Raw genomic sequence first — 23,337 nt, 5'->3', positions numbered from 1 at the left:
GGCCCTCCCTGCCAGTCTGACCCCAAACCGTGCTCCCCTCTCCCCTTGCCCTCTCTGCTCCAGAGTGACTGTTTGCTCTCTCCTTTGTCCCTGGGCTCTCTAGAATTTACAAACTAGTACAGGTTAGGCTCCATTGCAGTGACAAATAGCCCCACGGTCTCAGTACCTGATGACAGCAAAGGTCTATTTCCTGCTCGCATCACACATTACACAGCCCTCGAAGGTCAGCGACAGCTCTGCTCCACGTTTGTCTGTGCCTGGATCCAGGCTGGTGGATCCACTTTGAAAGATCTCCAGCTGCATGACAGAGGAATAAAGGACGTGGCGCATCACACACTGGCTTCCCAAGCGTCTGCTCAGAAGTGATGTTCACCATTTCTGCTCACCTCTCATCGGCTGGAGCAAATCCAATGGCCAAGCCTGACGCTGACAGCACAGACAAGCGTAAACCTCCCTGGAGAGGACCGGCAGAACTTTTTGACAATATTACAGCTCACCACACTCTCAATCATTGTATTTTCATTTCCACTCTACCTTAAAAATTAATTTAAAGTTATATATGTGATACGTAAATAAATTCTCCTTTTAAATAAACCCTTCAGATACTTGAGATAAGGCTAAAGTCCCTTTTGATCATCTTCTCTTAACTCTATCCCTTTTATCTGGATGAATCCACTGTTACTTTTTGGGGGGAGAAGGTGTGAGGAGTTGGTTTTTCAGTCCTTCAAAGCTTATTTCTCTGGTTTCAGATATGCAGTTATGTAAGCATAAAAAATACAGGGTACTATTTTGTGGGATGACTTTGCCATATCTTGTACATAAAAGGCACGATTCTGCACATGCTGTGTCACTTGAATCTTTTTCACTCAACAGTGTATCTTAGATAAATGCTGGAGAGACTGTGAAGGAAGGGGAACCCTCCTACACTGCTGGTGGGAATGTAGTTTGGTGCAGCCACTGTGGAAAACAGTATGGAGATTCCTCAAAAGACTAAAAAGAGAGTTACCGTATGACCCAGCAATCCCACTCCTGGGCATATATCCAGAGGGAATCTTATTTCAAAAAGACATGCACCCCAATGTTCATAGCAGCACTATTTACAATAGCCAAGACATGGAAACAGCCTAAATTTCCATCAGCAGATGACTGGATAAAGCAGGTGTGGTATATTTATACAATGGAATACTACTCAGCCATAAAAAATAATAAAATAATGCCATTTGCAGCAACATGGGTGGCCCTGGAGAATGTCATTCTAAGTGAAATAAGCCAGAAAGGGAAAGAAAAAATACCATATGATATGACTCATATGTGGAATCTAAAAAAAAAAAGGCAAATGAACTTATTTACAAAACAGAAACAGACTCACAGATATAGAAAACAAACTTATGGTTATCGGGGGAAAGGGAGTGGGAAGTGATAAATTGGGAGTTCGAGATTTGTAGATACTTACTGGTGTATATAAAACAGATAGACAAGTTTATACTGTAGAGCACAGGAAACTACATTCAATATCTTTTAGTAGCTTACAGTGAAAAAGAAGATGAAACAAATATATGTATATTCCTGTATGACTGAAGCATTGTGCTGTACACCAGAAATTGACACAACATTGTAAACCAACTATGCTTCAGTAAAAAAAGTTCAAAAACTGATGTATCTTAGAAATCTAGCCTAGTGAACAGTACAGATTTATCCTGCCCTTTTTGGCTACTGCATAGTATTCCATGGTGTGACTATATTACAGGTCTTAGCCATTCCCTCTTGGTGGGCACATTTAGTCTCTTTCCAGTTTTTCACAAATCTCTAGTGAGTATTCTGCACATGCTCCCCTCTCCGCATGTGATTCTCTGTGATAGATTCAAGAAGGACTATTGACCTGGAACAATTTTACATGTTGGTAGATGCTGCCAAGATGCTGCCGAGATGCTGCCAAGATGCCTGTCCCATTCCTTTTTTTCTGGCACATCTCAGCTGGAGGGAAGTAGTTGGATCGTAACCACCAATCCCAAAAACAAAAAGAAAACTGGTTGGCTTGACAACTGGTCGAGAGGGGCAGAGTGGGTATGGAGTGTCGGTATTTTAAAGGGAAAGTTCCTTAACTCCAATGAACGTGCAAGAAACAGCTGAGGAATCGGGGCAGGCTGCAACGTTACTGGTGTGTTACCTCTAATCAGTATTCTTGTCTCCATCTAACAAAGCAAAGGATGCCAGAATCAGCACATTGGCTCCTTGTTCCCAGCTTGCCAAGTCTTGCTCTGTTCTCTTGGCTAAGACACCTGTGCCCCAGCATTGCAGCTGGTTGTCTTGCAAATTGCTGTACAGGGTTGAATCAGATAAGGCTGTGTTTGGGGCTCAGCTTCAAAGCACTTCTGGTCGTCAGAAAAAAAAAAACCCTCAAGAGTCTGACTCCCTTACTATGAAACAACTCCCTGCCTATGTCACCATCAAAGGATGGGACAGTTTTCATTTTAAGTTGAAGAGACACATTCTGGGTTTGTTACTGCTACTTCCCCAAGGCCCCCCCCCCATCCCCAGGAGGCAGAGTGATGGAGGACACGTGGTAGGGAGCCAACCAGAGGTGCAACATTTTCTCAACCTCTTCGCCCCTCAATTTTCTTGCCTTGAAATGGGGATAATCACATCTAGTACTTCGGGGTGTTCGTGTCAATCATGTAAGTCGTGACTAGGCATCTGCTGTTCATCAGACACAGACGTGCTGTTGGGTAACTCACAGCACATCCCCTGGTGGGCATAACAAGCCACTTTTGTGTTCAGGAATCGTCTATTCAGAGAGATTCTAGAATTGCTCCCTGTGGGATATTTCTGCTACAATTTCCCAAATTCACTCCTCTAATACAGGGAAAGGAATGGATTTTGTTACTAAAATAAACTTGGCTTGGGCATAAAGGGAAGAAAGAGCTGAACATTTACTGGCCCCTTCTATGTGACAGGCATTTTACGAAGTGTTTTTCAGGTGACATTTCATTGAATTCTAGTAATCTTATGAAGCCCGTAATTTTCACTCCCAACTTACAGATTAGGAAACTGAGGCTGGCTTGGCCCGAGAACTTGGCCAAATTTAAAAGGCTGGTAAGAGGTGGGACAGGAAGTGGAAGCCAAGTATATCTGGGTACCCAGTGCTCCACCCACCACCATCCTATTCTTTGTGCAAGAGCCTGAAGCTGATGGGCCGTCTTTAAGAGGTGTGTCCAGGACATCCTGGATTCAGAGGAGAGAAGTCAATTTATTATCTACCTCTGAGGTCTCATCATAGAAGGGTGCCATCCTCTCTGGACAGCCCGCTTCCCAAGCAGGGTAAGACCCTTGCCCCGTGGGCTTGCAAAGCCTGCCAGAACTCCAACGTAGAGCTGAGCACACAGTATTGTAATTACTCAGTGACCAAAAGTGCCCACCCCTGAATGGAATTAAACTTACCCACAATCTCTAATGTTGACAGGCAATTGGAAAAGCAAATGGCAATTGTCTCTGGAGGAAGTTAATGTCATCCTAGACTTTATATTACTTTCACAAGCAGTTTTCAGACACCAGGCATATAAGAAGAAAAGAGCCAGCAGCAGGAACACACAGAAACAGTAAAAAGAGAGAAAAAAACCAAAAATATGGACTGTAAAATAGCTCTGCTTATTATATACAAGGAGATAAAGTCTAGATAAATATATTTATAAATATAATCTATATAAATCTATATATTATGTATAATTATAATCTATAATATATACATCTATAGATTTACAAAACTATAGATCTGAACATTTGGAAGGCAAAAAGGGGTAATCTGAGAATTCAGAAGTTAAAAAGTAAAATAATTTGAAACTATAAAAGTAACATATGTAGTTCATCAAACAGAAATTTTAGAACTGAAAAAATGCAACAAAGTAAATAAAACTTCAATGAGCGGGTTTAATGTGAACTGGGATACAGGTCAGAAAAAACTCTTCAGAATCAAGCACAAAAAGACAAAAGGGTAGGAAATACAGAAGAAGGGGCAGGAGGCACGGAGGATTCAGTGGGAAGCTGTGGCAAGTATGCAATTGGCATCCCAGAAAAAAAGGAGAGAGGTACAAGGCAGAAGCAATATTTGAACATGAAATAGCTAAAATGATTGAACGAGTAAGTATTAAAAAAGTATTTAATACTTCTCAATATACTTACCTTTATATACTTTAAAAATATCTTTTGGGCAAAAAAACTATAAAATAATGGTACAGTAGAGATGATCCACAATGCCACATTTTTGCTGCTTGAAAAGACTGATAAAATTGATCAGTATCTGGGGAGACCAACAAAGAAAAAAAGGAGGAAGCACAGGTAATAAATAGTAGGAATAAAATGAGACTTTAAATAGAGAAATTAAGAAAATGATAAGAGGACATTATGAACAACATATGTCCCCAAATTTGAAAATCTAGATAAAATATGCAAATTCCTAGAAAAATACAATTCACCAAACCGACATTAAAGGAAAGAGAAAAGTCTGATTAGTTTTGTATCTAATAAAAGACATTAAGTCTAAACTGAAAAACCCTCAAACAAAGATAAACAAAACAAAGCAGAAATCTCCTGGCCCAGATGTTTTGACTTACTTCATATTCTGGGAAGAAATACATTAATCTTCCATAAACTGTCCTAGATAATACAAAAAGCAAGTACGTCCTTTCTACGAGGTTAATGCAGTCTAACAAAATCCCACAACAGCAGCAGTAGTGAAATCTGCTTAAAATCGAACGCCTTCATTTGTGGCAAGCAAGACAACAGCGTCCTGCTTCTATAAGCCGTATGTTGTTGGCATCTTTGTATGTCAGCAATTTTAACAGCTATGGAGTATTTCATTATACGATGTGCCACAATTTCTTGAACCAGCCCTCTGTGGACAGACTTCTAGGCGGTTCCTGACTTTTTTGCTCAATGAATAAGCAAGATAATGGCCTTTATCCCACCAGATTGAGCTGTAAGGGGATGGGGACCTAGTCTAGTCACTGACACATTGTCGCCCCAGCTTAGTGTCCTAGACGTAGCATATGCTTAACAAAATGACTATGGAATGAATGAATGAAGACTGACTGAATGAATCATATTTATTGGTTTGACCACAAAGACAGGATTCTTCCTGGAAGCCCCTAAAGCAAAGGGGCAGACGGGCGGTGAGTAGAGAGAGCCCAGGGATTTAGACCTGAATGAAAGTGTATTTAAATCCCAAATTTCCACATGTGTAACCTGAGGCAGCTAGTTAATCCCTCTTTGCTCCAGTGTCCTCATCCATAAAATGGGTATGACTGCAGTACCTGCTTCATAGGGTTGCTCCAAGGATTAAACAAGCGAGTACATGTCGATGTCTCAGTGAGGGGCCTGGCCCATCAGCATCATTGCGTAGTAGGATGTGCTCATCTCATCTCATCCTGGCTGTGAAAATGCAGCAAAGATGATGCCTCTTAAAAGGTGACAGCACAGAATCCAGGTCCTTCTGGCTCCCGTGTTTGTGGCGGGTGCCACTGGTTTGATTTGCTTTTGTGGCGTCGGTTTTGCTCCTGAAGAATCAGCTACTCCCGTAAGGAAAGTACTTCTACTCAGACTCTGTCACCATGGAGACAGTCAACAGTAGGGAATCCAAGATCACGGCACCTCTCCCAGGAGGCTGAAAGCGGACTCTCAGGGCCCTTTTTTATTCTGTAAAGTTAGCAGGGTGCCACCACTCAGAAGGACTGCTGAAAAGAAAAAAAGGCACCCCAAACTCAGCGATTCATAACATCTCCCTTCCCCCGAAACCTTAAACTAACTGTATCAAGGCAAAGAAATTCCGGGCAAATCCTTACCATGCAGTTTTCTACTGCAGTAAGTCCACAGTCATTTTCCACTCCAGGCTGGAAGACTGAGACCAAGTATTCAGCCAGAGTGCTCACTGGAAACTGGTTGGAGGAGAGGAGGAAGGTAAGAAAAGAGAAGGTGGACAGAGGGCTCAGAGGGGGACCTGGCAGGGAGAGGTAGGAACGAGGGCTTTATTATTTCCAAATCAAGAGCCATAGATGGTTGCAACTTAAGAAGGTGGCTTTAGGGACTCTGTGCTATATATAGGGAGTTATGTTCAAGCAATCATCAAGATCCCTATTACATCTTGAAAACATCATAGGACAGGTGTGAATATGGTTGTGCCTCACAGTAATATATTCTGTGGAGTGTTTCTAGGCACCTGATGTTCCCTAGTTCTGCTGCATCTTGATTTGAAGACCATCTGCTCTCCCTGGGCTGGGCCTTTCCAGTAGGTGTTACCTGCCAAGACAGGCTGGAAACTCCTTGTGTTGATGCCTGGGGGTGAACTGCTGCTCTCTGCCACCTGTTGCACAAGCCTGCCCTGCCTGTGCATTTCAGTTTTCACTTGCAAAATAGAACAAATGGGCCTTTGATGTTCCCATGTACTTTCCAGGTCGTCACAAAATACTTTGTTTGGATTGGCATCCTTAAAATTGAGTATCTTCATATGTGGCAATCAAGACTGACCCACTTAAATTTCTGCAGAGACATCTAGACATCCTCATGTCTTCCTGGAAAATAGGCAAGGGAAAGAAGCTGAGATAGAACTGGCAGCTTTGGTGTAAGTGTGGAGAAGGTTGATGGTGACTTCTGAGAATTGCAAAAGGCTGTTTCATGGGGAACATTAGCATTTACTACCCCTCTGGCCAGACATGGCTTGTGGCCATTGTTAGCTCTGTCAGTACTTGGCTTTGTCTGGGAAACAGGTGTGTGTAGGGAAAGTTTCAAGGGCAAGAAGGACTGGCTGAGCAATCCGTCCAGAATCCTGTAGGTAAGGTAATACCCAGGGATACTATGGGTCTTACACCTAGAGGAGATTGCATAAAGAGAGCAGAGTTGGTGTGATGTCAGAAAGATGGCAGATTAAGAACCTCCAGGTTGCTTGTCTTTCCATGTTAACACTTAAAAATCAAATCTAGCCTAACAGAAACAATGATACAGGAACTCTGGAAAACAAAGGTTTAAAGCAAACAATCAAATGCCTAATTTAGAAAGAGCCACGTTCAAAATAGTAGGAAGTTCCCCAGCATTTTTACTTGCCCTTTCTCCATCCCCTCCCCAGCCCAGCATCGTGCAGCATGAGGGAAGCAGTGGCCCAGCTCCTTGTTCCCTCCCTCAAACCCAAAGGGAGTGGAGTAATCTGTCTGTAAGTTGCGTGAGGGATTGGTCTCTGTTTTGACTCCTCAGAGCACAGACAGGGAGAAGTAGATAGTTCATTTCAGACTAGGAAGAGCTGTGGAGAGCAGCAGTGGTCACAGCTAGTGAAAGCTGCCAGGGGACCACAAATTTGCAAATGTCTGGGGCAAGAAATTACAGGTAGAGGAATGCAACAGAACATCCAAGTCTCTGAGAAGAAGCTGGGGAGAGATTCCTTGGAGAATTAAGGCATTTTAAAGCAGCCATGCATATAGCAGAAATATAAAGCACACACATGGACACACATGGGGACGGATACACACACACACACACACACACACACACACAGAGGGCTAGGCAGGATGCTCCTGCTCAGGAAAGTCCTGAGAAGAACTTAAACCTTCATACCTGGCTGATTCCAAGGCTCAGAACATGCCCTACTACTTAGTGGAGATCTTTCCTTGAATGGAACCTGTCTGTAAAGACTAGAAGAGATGGTTGTTTTTTCAAGTGCTCAATGTTCAGCTGAAAAAAAAAAAAAAGACAAGGAATACCAAGAAACACCAAGAAACAGGAAAACATGGGCTATTCCAAGGAAGAAAATAAAGTGGCAGAAATGGTCCCTGAAGAAACACAGGCAGCAGAAGTACCAGACAAAAACTTTAAAACAACTGTCTTAAATATGCTTAAAGAGCTAAAAGAAAATATGGACAAAGGACTAAAGGAAGTCAGGAAAATGGTATATGAGCAAAATGAGAATATTAATGAAAGATAAAAATTATACAAAGGAACCAAACAAAAATGATGGAGCTGAAAAATACAGTAACTAAACTGAAAAAATTCCCTAGAAGCATTCAGCAGTGGACTTGAACACGAAGAAGAAAGAATCAGAGGACTTGAAGACAGATCATTTGAAATTATTGAGTCTAGGGAGCAAAAGAAATATGAAAGAAGAAAAGTTAACAGAGCCCAAGGACTCATGGGACATCATCAAACTGACCAACATTCAGATTATGGGAGAAAAAAGAAAGAAAGGGGCAGAGAAATTACTTGAAGAAATAATGGCTGAAAATTTCCCAGACAGGAAGAAAAGTCATGTATCTACAAATCCAAGAAGCTTAATGAAGTCCAAATAAGATAAATCCCCAAAGAGACCCACACAGAGACAATTATAATCAAACTGTTGAAAGACAAAGACAAAGAGAGACCCTTGGAAGCAGCAAGAGAAAAATGACTCATCATATACAAGGAAGCCTTAATAAGACTATCGTTAGATTTCACAGCAGAAACGTTGCAGGTAGAAGGCAGTGGGGCGATATATTTAAAAGGCTCAAAAACGACAGAAAATACACCCCACTATCAACTCAGAGTACTTTAGCCAGCAAAACCGTCCTTGAAAAATGGAGAAATTTAAATGTCCCCAGATTAAACAAAAACTGAGGGAGTTCATCACCACCGGATCTGCCCTACGAGAAATGCTACAGAGAATCCTTGAAGTTGAAATGGAGCAATGCTAGACAGTAATTTGAAGCCATATGAAAATATAAAGACCTCTGATAAAGATAAACACACAGGCAAATATAAAAACCAATATTATTGCAGTTTTGGTTTGTAATTCCACTATTTTCGACAGGATTAAAAATGCATAGAAATAATTATAAATCCATGTTAATGGGTACGCAGTATGTCAAGATGGAATTGTGATGTCAATAACATAAAATGGGAGAGGGCAGAGCTGTAAAGGAGTGTTTTTATTAATAAGCTAAGTCAAGTTAGTATCAATTTTAAATAGATTGTTGTAAATTTAAGATGTTATATGTAATCCCCATGATAACTACAAAGAAAATATCTCTAGAATATATATGAAAGGAAATAAGAAAAAAATAAAAATGTGTCACTATAAAAAAAAAACAAGTAAACACAAAGAAAGGCAGTAATGGAGGAAATGAGGGACCAAAAGCCCTGCAAAATATACAAAAAATAAATAACAAAATGAGGTTGTTGTTTTTTCCAATGCTCAATGTTCAGCCAAAAAATTACTTGAAATATAAATAGATTAAACACTCATCAAAAGACACAGACTGGCAGATTGGGGGGAAAAAATCCAGGATTCCCCTATATGCCATCTATGAGACCATCTTTAAATCTAAGGACATGCATAGGTTGAAAATGATAAATAGAAAAAGACATCCCTGCAAACAGTAACCAAAAGAGAGTGAGGTGTCTATACTAATATCCTAAAAAAAGATTTTAAGTCATAAAATGTTACAAGAGCCAAAGAAAGTGTATTTGGAAGAAAGGGTTATTAAGAAATAGAAAATCTGAATAGAACTATAACTAGTGAAGAAATTGAATCAGTAATCAAAAACCTCCCCCAAATAAAACCATGACTAGGTGGCATCACTGGTAAATTCTACCTCATTGTTACTTAACGTAACAAATGTCATATAAGAAAAGCCCACCACTAACACCATGTTTGTGCAAAATAAGTCAGACCCTTACCTCACACCATATTCAAATAGTAATTCAAAAAGGTTGAAGACCCAAATGTAAGACATAAAACTATAAACGTCTTAGAAGAAAACTCAAGAGAAAGCTTCGTGACGTTGAATCGGGTCATGATTTCTTGGCTATGACATCAAAGACACAGGCAACAAGAGAAAAAATGGGTAAATTGAACTTCATCAAAATTAAAAATTTTATGCACCGACATAATGAAAGCAGGATCTTGAAGAGGGACACTTGCATGTTCACGTTCATAGTAGCATTATGTGCACTAGCTAAAATGTAGCAGCAACCCAATGACCAATGAATAGATAAGCCAAACGGAGCACATGCATACGATGGACTATTATTCAGCCTTTAAAAGAAAGAAAATCATGACACACGGCAATGGATGAACCTTGAAGACACTATGCTAAGTCAAATGAGCCAGTCACCAAAAGTCAAATAGTGTATCATATACTTCCACTTATCTGAGGTACCTAGAGTAGACAAATTCACAGAGACAGAAACTAGAATGGTGGCTGCCAGGGGCTGAGGGAGCGGAGAATGGGGAGTTGCTGCTTAATCAGGACAAGGTTTGAGATGATGATAAGTTTCTGGAGATGGATGGTGGTGATGGTGATACAACCATGAGAATGTACTTTGAATGCCACCAAACTGTACACTTAAAATTGGTTAAAATGGTCAATTTTATTATGCACATTTTACTACAATAAACTTTTTAAACAGAATTAACCAAAACCCAGAATGTGATGGAGGAAAGAAAGAGGAGAGCTGGGAAGAGTTAGGAACAAAGGAGGAAGAAAAACGGAGGAGGCAAGTAGGAGGGAGGAGCAGGGAGAGAGAAGATGAGAGAGGGGACAGGGTACACGTGGTCAGGTGAGACCAGGTTGGCTTTCCCGAGGGGTCTCGGAGGGGCAGGGGCACTAAGTCCCTGAGCACACCCCTTTCCAAGTACTGGAAGGGAGAGGGTGTTAGTAAGCCTGTGTTGTGCGGGATGCCCTTTCCAGCAGCCGGGAGCAGAGGGGCTGCAGCAGACGTTTGAGAAGGGGCATCACAGAAATTGTCCCGAGTATCTGCTCTTTTCCAGTTCACGAAAGACACTGAGAAAACACCCCAGTCCATTTACAGAAAAGAGTACGTCCCCTTCCCGGGTCACAGACCGGACCACATCTCCATGTGGTACAGCAAGAGGAGAGTTGAGGTAAGTGGGCTCCGAGCCCCACGCTCTGGCCCGGGCCCCTCCCAACGCTCAGGAGACACTGACAGCCAGACTCCTCTAGGCTCGGCTCCCTCCTGGAACTCAAAAGCGGTCTCTTTAACACCCTCTCCAGCCAAAAGGTTGACGATCTCATTTACCCTTGTTTACTCATGGAGCAGAAGTCCATCTAATTCAGGCTGGTAGCGTTCCCCCTGCCAGGTATCCCAGAGCTTTCCTGGACCACTTCTCCCGTGTCTCCACACTCTGCCAACAGGATGCAGGCAAAGGATGCAGGAAATAAACAAAGGTAAGCGTTGGCTTAAGATGAATGTGGTCAGGAATCACACAAGGCGCTGCCAGCGTAAGTCGTGGTGATGTTTGGACAGACGGTGTTTGTATCATCTAAGCCCAAGCTTCTCGTTCTTTCGTATGAGAAGTTCAGGACCTTTCAACGCTCTCTCACTCTCGGGTGCCTGTTTGTGCATATGGATGTGCTCCCGGCCTCCAGAGCAGGGCACAGGGCACTGCAACCTCAGAACATGCCTCCCTCGCCCAAGACCAGGCATTTGAGACATTTATTAGCCTAGGGGAGAGTGTGCCAGAAGCTCAGAGATCCTGGCCATGCCAGGAACAGCAGAGAGAGCCTCCCCGTCCCCAGACCTCATGGGTACCACCCACCAGTCTCAGCCTGGGAGGAATAAGCCTACAGGCGCTCACCCTTGGGGTGCACAGACATGCCCTGTCCCCGCCACGCTCCGAGTGTTCCCCAAAGTTGCTGCTTTTGACAGCCTGCTGCAGGTGCAGGTGATTTCTGTACGCCCCCACCTTCCATCCCACGTAACCCTACCTCTGCCTAAATGGCGACAGGGAGGCACAGAATGAGGGGTGGACATCTGTCAGGATGAAACATTTTAGAGCTGGAAGGGACCCAAGGGACTGTCCAGCTCAGTGCCCTCATTTTCAGATAAAAGGTGCCCAAGGGTGGTAAGTGTCCTGTCTGAAGCTGCGTGGCTTGTCGGTAAGGGTATGAGCAGGGGGCTGCTTGGCAAATTGAGAAAACAAGCAAGGAGTCCCCTCAGGTCCCTTTTCATCATCTACCAGAGCTGACTCTCCATCTTCTACATTTGGGGATTCATGTTAGGATAAACAGTGTCAGATTTTCAGTTCTGTGCTAGCATCCCTGGACCACACTGGCATCCTTGGACCGTGCTGATGCTCTGGGGCTGCCAACCATTCGCACTGGTGTGCACTAAAAACACAAATGCATTTTAATACAAGGAAGTCGAAATTAGAACCCACAATCTGGGGCTTCCAGCCCCCAGCCATCAATGTACATGAGGCATTTAGCCTAGGTCTCAGTATACGTTAGATGCCCTTTCTTGTAGACCTTTGTTGGCCCATCATAAACCCTGATGAAACACATACATACAGTCTGGTAAACATTAAGATATCTCCTCCGACACGCACACAAAATGGAACCAAGCAATCAGATATTCGTTCCCAGGGGCTCTGTTCCGATAGCCCGCTTGTGTGCCGAGGACCCTGGACACAGCATCTCCTCCACGCGGCTGTTTCACTTCTGTCAGCTCTTCTGTGTGCTTCACCCTGTGCTCCCCTGCTTGGATGGCCTCCTTTGCCATCTCCTGCCCCACTTCACTCTTCTCCCTTCTCAGGAAAACACGACCTCTGCTCTTCAAACTGCCCATGGGTAGATGGCGTTATTATCTCCTAGGCAAGTGCATTAATCATGTTTTTTGTTTTCTGTATTTTATGATGCTTTTAAATTTGAGGGGCCTTATGAATCCTGGAGAGGCTGCCTTTCCCAGGGCTAGGCTAATTCCTAGGGCTAGTCAACACCTTGCCTGCCACCATGCCTTTCAGATGCACACCGACCAATCAAGAGTCCATCCTTCCAACGCCTCCTTTATCTAATAATGCTCCCGTACTGGAAGCCGATTTCCCCCTGTCCTAAATCACTCCAGGGCCAGGTGCAACCAGAGACACCCTATAGCCTAGAGCCTGCTGAAGGTATCCGCACTGTGCCATCCTACACTTCTCGAACTTGCCACCTGCCTCGCCCTTTCCTCTGCTGGAAACTACAACAAGGGAGAGCCCTGGGCCATGCTCTCCCTTCACTCCCTCTGCCTCCTGACCAGCCCTGGTGCTTCCCCCGTGGCCCTGCCTGATGCGGTGTGCCCCGTCCTGTCGGGACTTGTACGTAATAAGCTCTTCTTTCAGGGGCAGTTGTCTCTGCGTCTGTCAGCTCACCATACCCGATCAAAAAAAAAAAAATCCTGTGTATATAGTCAAGGAAGCAGAGCTGTTCCCCACATCGAGGGAAACAGCAAGAAAATCCCCCTTGGCCTCTCTCCTTTACCCCTGCTGCGTTGCCTCCTTAGAATGTCCCTTGGTTGATGGGAGCCCCTCCAACTTGCTTTCCCTGACCTTGGAAATACACTCCGGGCACCCGGTGATGTGGATCTTGGGAACCCCTGCTTAATATTTGCGCCCATCCACCCTCGTCTCCCTTTGGCATTGTGATCTGACTGATTTACGGAACCGCCACTTGAAATATTGGGTGCAGCCAGCCTTTTTAGACCACAGCAGACACAGACCTCCCCGTCTGCTCCAGACAAGAGGACGAGCATGGAAATCCACATTATCCTCCCCTGTAAATCAGCCCAGTCCCCTAGGACTCCCCTCCAGGGCCGAGAGGATTTTCTTAGGAAAAGCACTGATGCAGGCAAACGTCCCCGAGTGAGGAGAACACGGCTCTCTTCCCCCCGTAAATAACTCCCACCAAAGAAACCACTCTCTGAGCCTCCAGCTGAGGGAGCCATAAATCCTTTGCAGGAGAAGGCAATTTATGGAGCATTCACTGACTCTTCCCATAGTAACTGACTGAAACAGAAGGAGCAGACGCCAGGCTCAGCATTCAGCATCTTCCACTTGCCATGGAAATAGGCGCTTGGATGGATGAGACTTGGGACAAATCAAAGGGGGTAGTTTCAGATCACAAGGGCGTGCAGTGAGATGGCTCCAACTTCCTATTCAGCTGGGTGTCCTGACTTTCATTTTAATGTGTCCTCATAGCTCATTCTAGGGACTTGGCACAGGCTGGGGGCCAGTCATACAGAGAACTGACAGCAGCTGAGCTGGGACGTGTGTCTGAAGGTGAGCTGTGTTGCAGTGGGACAGACAGGTGTGTTCCCCATTGGTGGCCCTCAGGGTTCAGGCGGCCACATTCCTATGGAGCCCCCTCTCCATCAGACCTCTAGGGCGGGCAGCCTCCGCCTCCATCCACAGCCAGGTGGGTGCCGTGCTCCAGTTGGTAACAAGTGCTCTGCGTCTGTCCTTCCAGGGGCTCCCGTACAAACACCTGATCACCCACCACCAGGAGCCCTCGCACCACCATCTGATCAGCACGTATGATGACCATTATAACCGGCATAACCATAACCCGGACCTGCCCCAGCTCCGCACTTGGAATGGACATCAGCTGCTGTGGCTCCCAGAGAAATCTGACTTCCCCCTTCTCGGTATTTTTATAATTCGGGATTGCCCCTTGGATTGGGCTCTGAGGGGTCCTTAGCCACCTAGGGCTGGGGTGTGCCCTCCTCGTGCAGAAGGGCCCTTGCAGGTGGCCCTGGTTCCAGCAGAGCATCGGGATGAGAAGATAGGGGTGCATCCTATTTACCCTCCAGGTCACCTGTCCCTTCCCTGTGACAATGGAAGATGTTGCTGTGTGATGAAGCTGTCACCTGCAGCAACACGTTTCCCTAGAGCACAGGTGGTGTGGAGCAACGTCACTGCACACTTGTATCAGTCATCCATTCCATAAATACTGATTGTTCCCCAGGTGACATGCCCTATTGTAGCACCTGGGGACAGAGCAGTGACAAAAGAGGGCAGAATTCCTGCCCTCGGGGAGTTGACATCCCAGTGGAAAGACAGAGGAGACACCATTAACAACTGAGATGACTTAAGATCTAGAAAATATGATCACCTTGGACCAGGATATATGGTCTGAAGAAAAGAAAACGGGTAGCAGAGAGAAAGTGAGGCAGGCGTGTTGATTCTCATTTGGCTGGAGTGACAGGGATGGTCTTTCTCGAGGAGACAGCTGTGTGGAGAAAAAGGGAGCCATGCAGGAACTGGGGGGAAGAGCCTTCCCGGGAAGGTGAGAGCAAGCGGAAAATCTGCAAGGCAGTGGTAGAGGACGTCTATAGGGGCTCACAGGCCGCGGTAAGGGGTGTGGATTTTTCCTCCCGTGAGAACAAGACTTTGAACAGATTTACAAAGCAAGTGCCTTGATCCGATTTACATTTCAAGCTACCCGCCATCCTTTGGCTCCATCTTTTTGCAGCCCTAACCCTGGATGCCAAGGGACATAGATAGGGCAGAGAGTGAGCTGCTTGTCACAGTGCATTCCTTTTGCAAGGGCTTCTCCTCCAGATCAACCTCACAAGCTCTCGCTCCTCCCTTCCCTTTTGGGGTGGGGCAGCAAGTCACCAAGGAGCTGACGGGGCCACCTTCCATCAGGTCACGGGGCTGACTCTCCCAAGGCTCTGCCAGTGCCCGGCCCCTCCCGGGGACACGGGGAGCAGGCCGCACGCTGAGGCTGTCAGCGGTTGGCAGAAGCAGTGCTCTCGGCCAGCCTCTCCCTCCCTCCCGTGCGCTGCCAGCCCAGGTCCCGGGCACAGCAGCCTGGGAAAGCCTCTGCGCCCCTTCTCCTGGCCCTGCCGGGCTGGCCCCCTCCTCTGAGCCCTGTTCCCCCGGACCCTGCTTCGTCCCGCAGCTCCCCCTACGAACTACGGACTCTCTGAGCAGCTGAAGCGGAGATGGCTCGCCCCACGCGAGGCGGCCCCGAGGGAGAGCACTCACACCGCCTCCTTCCCCAGACCTCCATCGGGTGCTCTGTCCCGGCGGGAGCACGCGATTCCGGTGCCCCCTCCTCGCCTGCAGCCTGTCCCGCGCTTCTGAGAACGGCCACCCGCCCTCCCCGGCAGCGCAGGCGGAATCACCTGGAGACCCACCGCCCCATCGGATCTGCCAGACAGCAGGAGGCTGCAGACTCCCAGAGTTTTAAATCTGGCCCATCTGAGGGGCCCCTGGAATCGTGGTCTGTGCTTTATATTCCAGCCCCTCCTCCAAACCCACAGATTCCTTTCTTTTCCAGCCCACAAATAAAGGCCCTTGACATAAGGAGTGTCATGTATGTGTAGAAGATAGACCTGAATGTCACGAGAAACGGGAGGGACCCTTAAGTTCCCTCACTTCACACAAGGGGAAACTGAGGCCCAGAGAGGTGGCATGACTCACAGCTTGGTCTGTCCCCTCCAGGAGTAATGTTTGTTGAATGACTGACGGACAGGAGGAAGGGGGAACAGAGGAAGGCTGTGGCAGAGGACACAAGTGACAGCTGAGGGTGGAGCCAGCTGCCCCCCTCACACCTCCAGCAGATATCTGTTCATCCCACAAACATTCATGGAGCCATGATCAAACCAGCCTCTGGCCTCAGAGCCTTCAGTCCAGCAAAAGAAAGAGTTAACAAATACTTACAGGACAGGGTGATGTCGGGGGACAGGCTTACAGAAGTCGGGATCTTGGGGGCCAGTGGCTCACAAGGGTGAACCCTAGGGTGTGCAGAAGTAAAGGGGTGCCATGAGAGCTCGGGAATGGGGGTGTGGAGACATGATCTAGTCTGGGAAGGCTTCCTGGAGGAGGGGACATTGAGGCTGAATGCTGAGAGGGACGAGCCAGGTGCAGGGGCAGCTGGGGTGGGAAGACAGGGTGGCTCGGGCTGCAGGGATAGCATCTGTGTGGCTGTGAGCTGGGAAGAAGCTTGGCAGGTTTGTTCAAGGCCCAGGAAGATGGTGCATTAGGTCCTACTGCTGCCGTAACAAATACCACAAACGTGCTGTCTTAAAGCAACACACATTTATTCACTTACAGCTCCCCGGGTGTCAGACCACAGGGGAGCTTCTGGGCTGTGCTCCGTCTGGAGGCTCTAGGGCGAGTTGTTTCCTTGCCTTTTCTGGCTTCGAGGAGGCATCTCCATCCCTTGGCTCGTGGCCCCTTCCTCCATTTCCACAGCAGCATAGCATCTTCTTTCCTCTCTGTCTGCCTCTAGAAGGACCCTTGTGCTTCCATGGGCTCCCCCCTCTCCGGATAGTCCAGCATTGTCCTCCCATCTCAGAACCCTTTATCACAACTGCAATGTTCCTTTTGATTATAAACGATCACACTGACATGCTCCAGGGATGAGGATGCAGACATTTGGGAGGCACATAATTCATCTGGAGCCAGGATGCCAGGCAGGAGTTCTCTGCACTCAGTATATGTTCTGTGACTTAACCCTCCATCCTTCTAGTTCTTTCTGGGTAGTTGAGATGGTGGAGGGACAATGGACCTCCAGGGTGGAGGCCAGAGTGAGTGGACCCAGGGCCCATGTCTGCCCACACCTGGTTAGCACTCTGTGGCCTTACACACACACACACACACACACACACTCGAGCCTAAAAAGTGGCTGTTAACACCGCAGTGACCGGACATACGTCAGTTGGATTTAAGTGTTCAAAAGTCAGACTAAAACATCGCTACCAGATTAACAGCTGAGCTGCCCATCCAACAGCAGTGGCCCGGTGGACGGAGGGGAGGAATCCAGTCAGTGAGGACCCTTCTCCTACATCCCCGCTTCAGCTGAACGTTCGAGGGTGAGGAGCCTCAGCCTCGCTGGTGGGTATAGCCGGGGTTGGGGGTGGTGCTTGTTAAAACACCAACGTGGGGCCCACCCTCTTAATTTCTGGATAGTAGGTCTGGGGTGGGGCTAAGAAGTCACGTTTCTAACGAAACCCCATCTTTGGAATCACTGCAGTAGGCTGAGCTGCTCCGTTTTTATTTTCTCTCTGCGGTTTTTGGAAAAACAGATCCTGCCGTGAAAACGAGGTAACTGTCTGGACCTCATACTGTCTCGGGCTCCAGCAGGAGAGGAGCCTACGACTCCAGAAATGCATTATGGAGGTTAAAGTGAGCGGGGCACTGCCAGGGGCTGGGGCACGGAGCGCAACACTCAAGGGCACCGACAAACAGACATTGCAGTTCCATCACTTACGGCTGTGTGGCCTTGAAGAAGTTACTGCCCCTCTCTGAATCTGTCTCTTCCTCTAACGAATGGGTGCCACGATGATCTCTAACTCAGATGAGACCCTGAGCCCAGAGCTTAGCGCAGAGTAAACCTCAATAAACCTCAGGGCTGTTGTTTGACGTTCAAAGGCCACAGGCGTGATCAAGAAAACAGACGAGGCCACAACGGATGACCCAGACCTAAGGTGGAGTCCGCTCATGTGACAGTCATTCCCTCTGCCTAGATGTGATGCTTTGACTGTCACCCAGCACCTTAGGAGCCAAGCTTGGGCCGCCCCGCCTGGAGTTCAGCGCATTGGCTGGGACAAGCCTGCCCCCTGGTGGCCAATTTGACAATTATTTACGGGCGGCTATGGCCTGACGTTCAGGGTTTCTGGTTGGCACCAACTGTGGGCAGCAGAGGTGAAAACCAGGTTTTCTCCACCCAGTGATTTTCTGTTTGTTCTTGGAAAACACTTGAGGGTTGTTGGTGAACAGAGGTGTATGGATGCTCAGAGAATTCATGCCAGATTTTGAAGGCAAAGCCCTGTTGACCTACAAACGCTTTGGGACTCACCCCGAGGTCCCAGTTCTGGCCAGACGTCACCTTGCTGGCAGCTCATTTCATGCGCTGGGCCTTGGGTTCTCCAGCTGAGGTCGCTGGGACACCGGGGGTACCCAGGTCCCTGCTGAAGCGGGCTTTCATGCTGGACTTGGCTTTTCCTGGACTTGGACTCCCACAGCCACTGGAGGAGGAGCTGCTTGGTTGCATGTGGTTTCTGAAACCCAGCTGGGGGTTTTCCCGCCCCCTTCCCACTGCAGGAGTGGGAAGTGGTTTCCTCCTCGGCCTGGTACAAATCCCCAGCCTCAGGTCAAATTGCCTGGGCATCTTTCTCCACGAGACATGAACCCCACAACCCCCAGGGCCAGGTAGGGGGAGTGAAGAATTGCAGGCAGGGACCAGGGAGACCTGAAGGGCACGGGACCCCTACTTCAGGGAAGCTGTCCCTGAGTTAATTTTGAGTGATGGCCTTTGGGTCTGTGGATTCAGTGTTGCTAGATCTTTCTTTTAATTATTTTCCCCTAGGGGTACTGGAAAATAAATTATCATATAAATATCTGATTTTAAAATTCTGGCCCCAAATTTTATTTTTTAAAAACATTGTCCCATAACATGTCTGGGGACACATTTGGCTTTTGGGTTGCCACCCTGTAGCTTCTGATGTGGGAAAACAGTCTAAAATGTCACTCTGGCCTGACCCACAATGACCCTGACAACATCAGAATGAAGCCACATGCCTTTGCTCTTCTGGGCCTGAGACCTGCCTTGGTCAGTGGGTCTGGCTTTCAAATTACTGGGGCTGGAATCACCCTCGCATCCCACAACCCTGCAACACCAGGTATAAAATACAAATTCCATGGGAGGCATTTGCAAATAGCTCTTGAATAAATATATGTAAGATTTTATATGAATAGAATTATATTGCATGCGCTATTTGGTTTTTGATATATTTTTCACTCCATGATGTATTCATCTCAAATCTGACATGGCCCAGCAGACTCCATACTTTTTTTTTTCATACCTGCTCCTTTCCCATTCCTGCCAATCTCAGGAAGTCATGACTAAATTCTAGGAGGTGCCTCAACTTGTCTTGCCCTCAAGCCTCACCTTCACCCTAAGAGCAAAGTGCTGCTGATTCTGCCTCAAGGACATCCTAAAAGCTGTCCCCAGGGCCACTCAAGTGCAAGCCAGGATCCCCTGCCAGGAGTAGCCTGTTTCCTTGTTAACTCCCCAGCGCTGTCCATCAGCAGCCAGGGAGACTGGAAAGTAGGCATCAAGTCATGTCATAACCTGACTCACAAACTTTGGGTCCCCTAGCAAGCCCCTGCCTGGGTGGTCTCGATCCATCCCCCATCCTCCTCTCCGTGGCTTCCCCCTAGTTCAAGGCCATACCATTCTTACCCTCCTTCTGGGAACCCATAGAGCAGCCAATTCTGGGCCCACAGTGCCCTCTGGTGGCAAGAGACTCGAGATGCTCTGGACAGCTGGGTGAGGGGGAAGCTTGGCAGAAGCCAGGTGAGCCAAGACAGGACCCTGGATTCGAAAAAGATCTTGGAAGAGCAAAAGCTTAGAAGGAGTCAAAGAAGGTTACTGAGGGAGAAAATTCTACTTTAGTCCCCTCTGAGATGCCGTTGCTTACCGGGTTGTGGAAATAGAGAAGGAACCAGAGAGCGGTTGGACTCAGGGTGGGCCAGAAGCTCCACTCCAGGGCGTCCCATCAGACCTGTGTCCACGTCTGTGCAGGAGAGGATGCTGAACATCCTGCGTCCTGGGCTCTGAGTCACCTCCTTCCTGCAGGCCCACGTCTTCCGTGGGCAGAGAACAGGTGTGAGGGGCTCCTGGAGGAAGAGGTGGCATCAGAACAGCACACGGGGCAGGGAGGGGGTCAGTGACATGAATAGAAATGGAGGATGGGAGTTTGGGCTGAGACGGCCCTGAGGACAACCTGGCCGCATCCCAGCCCTCCCCACGTGCCTGCTTTTCATGATCTAGAGGCCTGTGTCCTAGAGCAGGCGTGGGGAGAGTTCCGAGATGGCTTCAGTGACTGTGCGGAGTGACACCCAGGGGTGCTGGGGAGGAGAAGCCAGGTGTAGACACAGGACCTGTGCTTCTTTTAGGAGTTCAGGGGCGTCATTTACTTCCTGAGACCCCCACGACTTTTGCTGGTTTAGATTTTTTGCGGTGTTCCGTGACGCAGTGAGTGTTCCGAGAGTGAAGCACAACACGGAAAAGGCAGGGGATGAGCGGTTCAGGCACCGCGGGGTGGGGTGTGCAGTTCTGGGTCGGAGCCGGGGCTGGAACTGAGTCTCCTGGGTCCCAGCGTGGAGAGGCCTCTGGGGAGCTACCCCTCCACCCCAGACCCCAGTTCTCTGCCTGATTTACCCCTTCCTCCAAGAAACACACTTCAGGTGTACCTGCATCCTGAATTTCTCTAACTCTGCCTATTCGCAGGGGACTGCATGCTGCCGACATCAGAAGTCATGCTAAATATCACTCAGGCAAAGTAGACACAGAGGTGGCCAACAGGTGCATAAGACAGATACTCAACGTTACTAACCAGAGAGATGCAAATCAAAACCACAAGTGACATCTCCTCACACCGTTTAGAACTGCCGCTGTTGGAAAGACGAGAGATAGTGAGTGTTGGTGAGGGTGTGGGGGCAGGGAGCCTTGTGCCCTGTTGTTGGCAATGCATGTTGGTGCAGCCACTGTGGAAACAGTATGGAGCCTCCTTAAAAACTAAAATAGAACAACCATATGATCCAGCAATTCCCCTTCTGGGTATATGTCTGAAGGAAATAAAACCACTTTCTTAAAAAGATATCTCAGACCTTAGTTTACTGCAGCGTGACCTACCGTAGCCAAGATATGGAAACCAATGTATCCATCAATGGGTAATGGAGAAAATACATACATATATATATGAATACTATACTGTATATACATAAATATGTGGAATCTAAACCCTAAACTCATAGATACAGACAACATGGATGGATTGGTGGTTACCAGAGGCAGGCTGGGAGGATGGTGTAGATGCATGAGGGCGGGCAAAAGACACAAACTTCCAGGTACAAAATAAATAAGACACAAGGATATGAACTACAGCGTGGTGACTAAAGGTAACAACACTGGGTCTGTTGCTAGGAGAATAGATCTTTAAAGTTCTTATCACACACACACACACACACACATTGTAACTATATGAAGTCATGGATTAAGTAAACCAATGGTGGTACTCATTTGGCAATACAAACCTGTATCAAATCATTATGCTGTACCCCTAAAACGAATACAGTATTAAATAGATGGGACAATATTACATACAAAATAGATTATTAAATGTAAGCTATTCTCAATGAAACTGGAGAAAAGTATTCAGGGAACATATGCCAAAATCAAACTGAAGAAACGAAGTTATAGGGACGAGGCTTATAGGATGGAATACGAAAGCAGACACTCGCACTTCTGGTTGTCTCGTGGGATCTAAGACGGACAGCTGAGGAGGAGCGGGAGCGGGGCTGTGCCTCCCTGTGCTGGCCCTCACCGCTCAGACCACAGCCGGCGTGCCTGGATGGTGGGTGCAGGATTAAAAGTGATACAAGGAGGAAAGACTTGTCACCTAACTTTCTCACCAGTAGGGAAAAGCCACTGCTTTTATTTTTGGTAAATTTTCTTCCTAGATCAGCAGTTTTCAAGTTTCCGGTCACAAGACTCCTATTTTCTTTTAAAATGTATCGAAGACCCTAAAGAGCTTTAGCAAATGTGGGTTATATCAATTAACATTTCCCGCACTAATTAAAGCGGGAAAAGATTAAAATCTCTTTCCTTCCTTCAATTGTGTATCACAATACAACACCCATTACATGTGAATGTAATAATATATTTTTCCCCAAAGGAGTTACATTTTCCAAAATAAAAAAAAAATTGAGTGACGTGTGTCATTAAAAATATAACGGGGGAAAAATTGTGCTGAACACTGGAATTTGACACAACACTGTAAAATGATTATGAATCAATAAAAAATGTAAAAAAAAATATAATGGGGGGAGGGGATAGCTCAGTGACAGAGTGTGTGCTTAGCTGGCACGAGGTCCTAGGTTCCATCCCCAGGACCTCCACTAAAAATTTTTTTAAAAATAAAAATAATTAATTAAAAAATACATTAAAAACCTAATTACCTCCCTTCCCAAAAGAAAAACAAAACCAAAAAAATTTCAAAACTATACATGACAGCTTTATTGAGATATAACTTCTATACCACACAACCCATCCATTCAAAGAACACAGTCAGTGGTTTTCAGTACATTTACGGGAGGCTGCGACTGTCACCACAACCGAAGGACAATTTCATTGCCCAGAAAGAAACTCTATACCCACTAACGGTCATTCCCCATTTCCTCCCAAACCTCTTGGCACCTGGCAACCGCGTTGTACTTTCTGTGTGTGAATTTCCCGATTTGGGATACTTCACATCAATAAAATTACATCATATGAGATCTTCTTCAGCCACTGTAAAAAACATTTGAAGTAAAGGTCACATAATATAAAAGTAACTATTAACCATGATTAACCATTTTAACCTTGGCCACACTGAGTGCAGCGTTTTTATTTTAGAACGTCTTTGATTTCTAGCTTCATGCAAGAGAGAAGTCCTCTGAGGGCCCTCTTCCTCGAGAGCCTTTGACTCTGGTTTGACGGCAGATGTAACAGCAGAAATCAAGCCTGTGCCATGTGGCAAGTGTGGAGCTTGGGGGAC

The 23,337-nt window shown here is 46.7% G+C and overlaps 1 protein-coding gene across 3 annotated transcripts; it reads left to right on the top strand.

Annotated features, from left to right (window-relative positions):
- The first annotated feature begins 5,662 nt into the window (after positions 1–5,662).
- Positions 5,663–16,096, top strand: CFAP107 (cilia and flagella associated protein 107). 3 transcript variants are annotated; one of them, XM_072975851.1, is made up of 5 exons: positions 5,663–5,949; positions 7,112–7,195; positions 10,781–10,894; positions 14,253–14,430; positions 15,690–16,096. In XM_072975851.1, exons 1-5 carry the CDS (start codon positions 5,836–5,838, stop codon positions 15,872–15,874), a joined length of 675 nt encoding a protein of 224 aa, XP_072831952.1. In that variant the 5' UTR covers positions 5,663–5,835; the 3' UTR covers positions 15,875–16,096. The 3 variants fall into 3 exon arrangements, with proteins under 3 accessions (XP_072831952.1, XP_006197084.1, XP_031539429.1); XM_006197022.3 differs by lacking the exon at positions 7,112–7,195; XM_031683569.2 differs by lacking the exons at positions 7,112–7,195; positions 10,781–10,894.
- The last annotated feature ends 7,241 nt before the right edge of the window (positions 16,097–23,337 follow it).

The sequence above is a fragment of the Vicugna pacos genome, chromosome 13 (genome assembly GCF_048564905.1).
Source record: "Vicugna pacos chromosome 13, VicPac4, whole genome shotgun sequence".
Taxonomy (NCBI): Eukaryota; Metazoa; Chordata; class Mammalia; order Artiodactyla; family Camelidae; genus Vicugna; species Vicugna pacos.
Note: the sequence above shows the minus strand (reverse complement) of the source record. Positions and strands in the feature narration are given on the sequence as shown.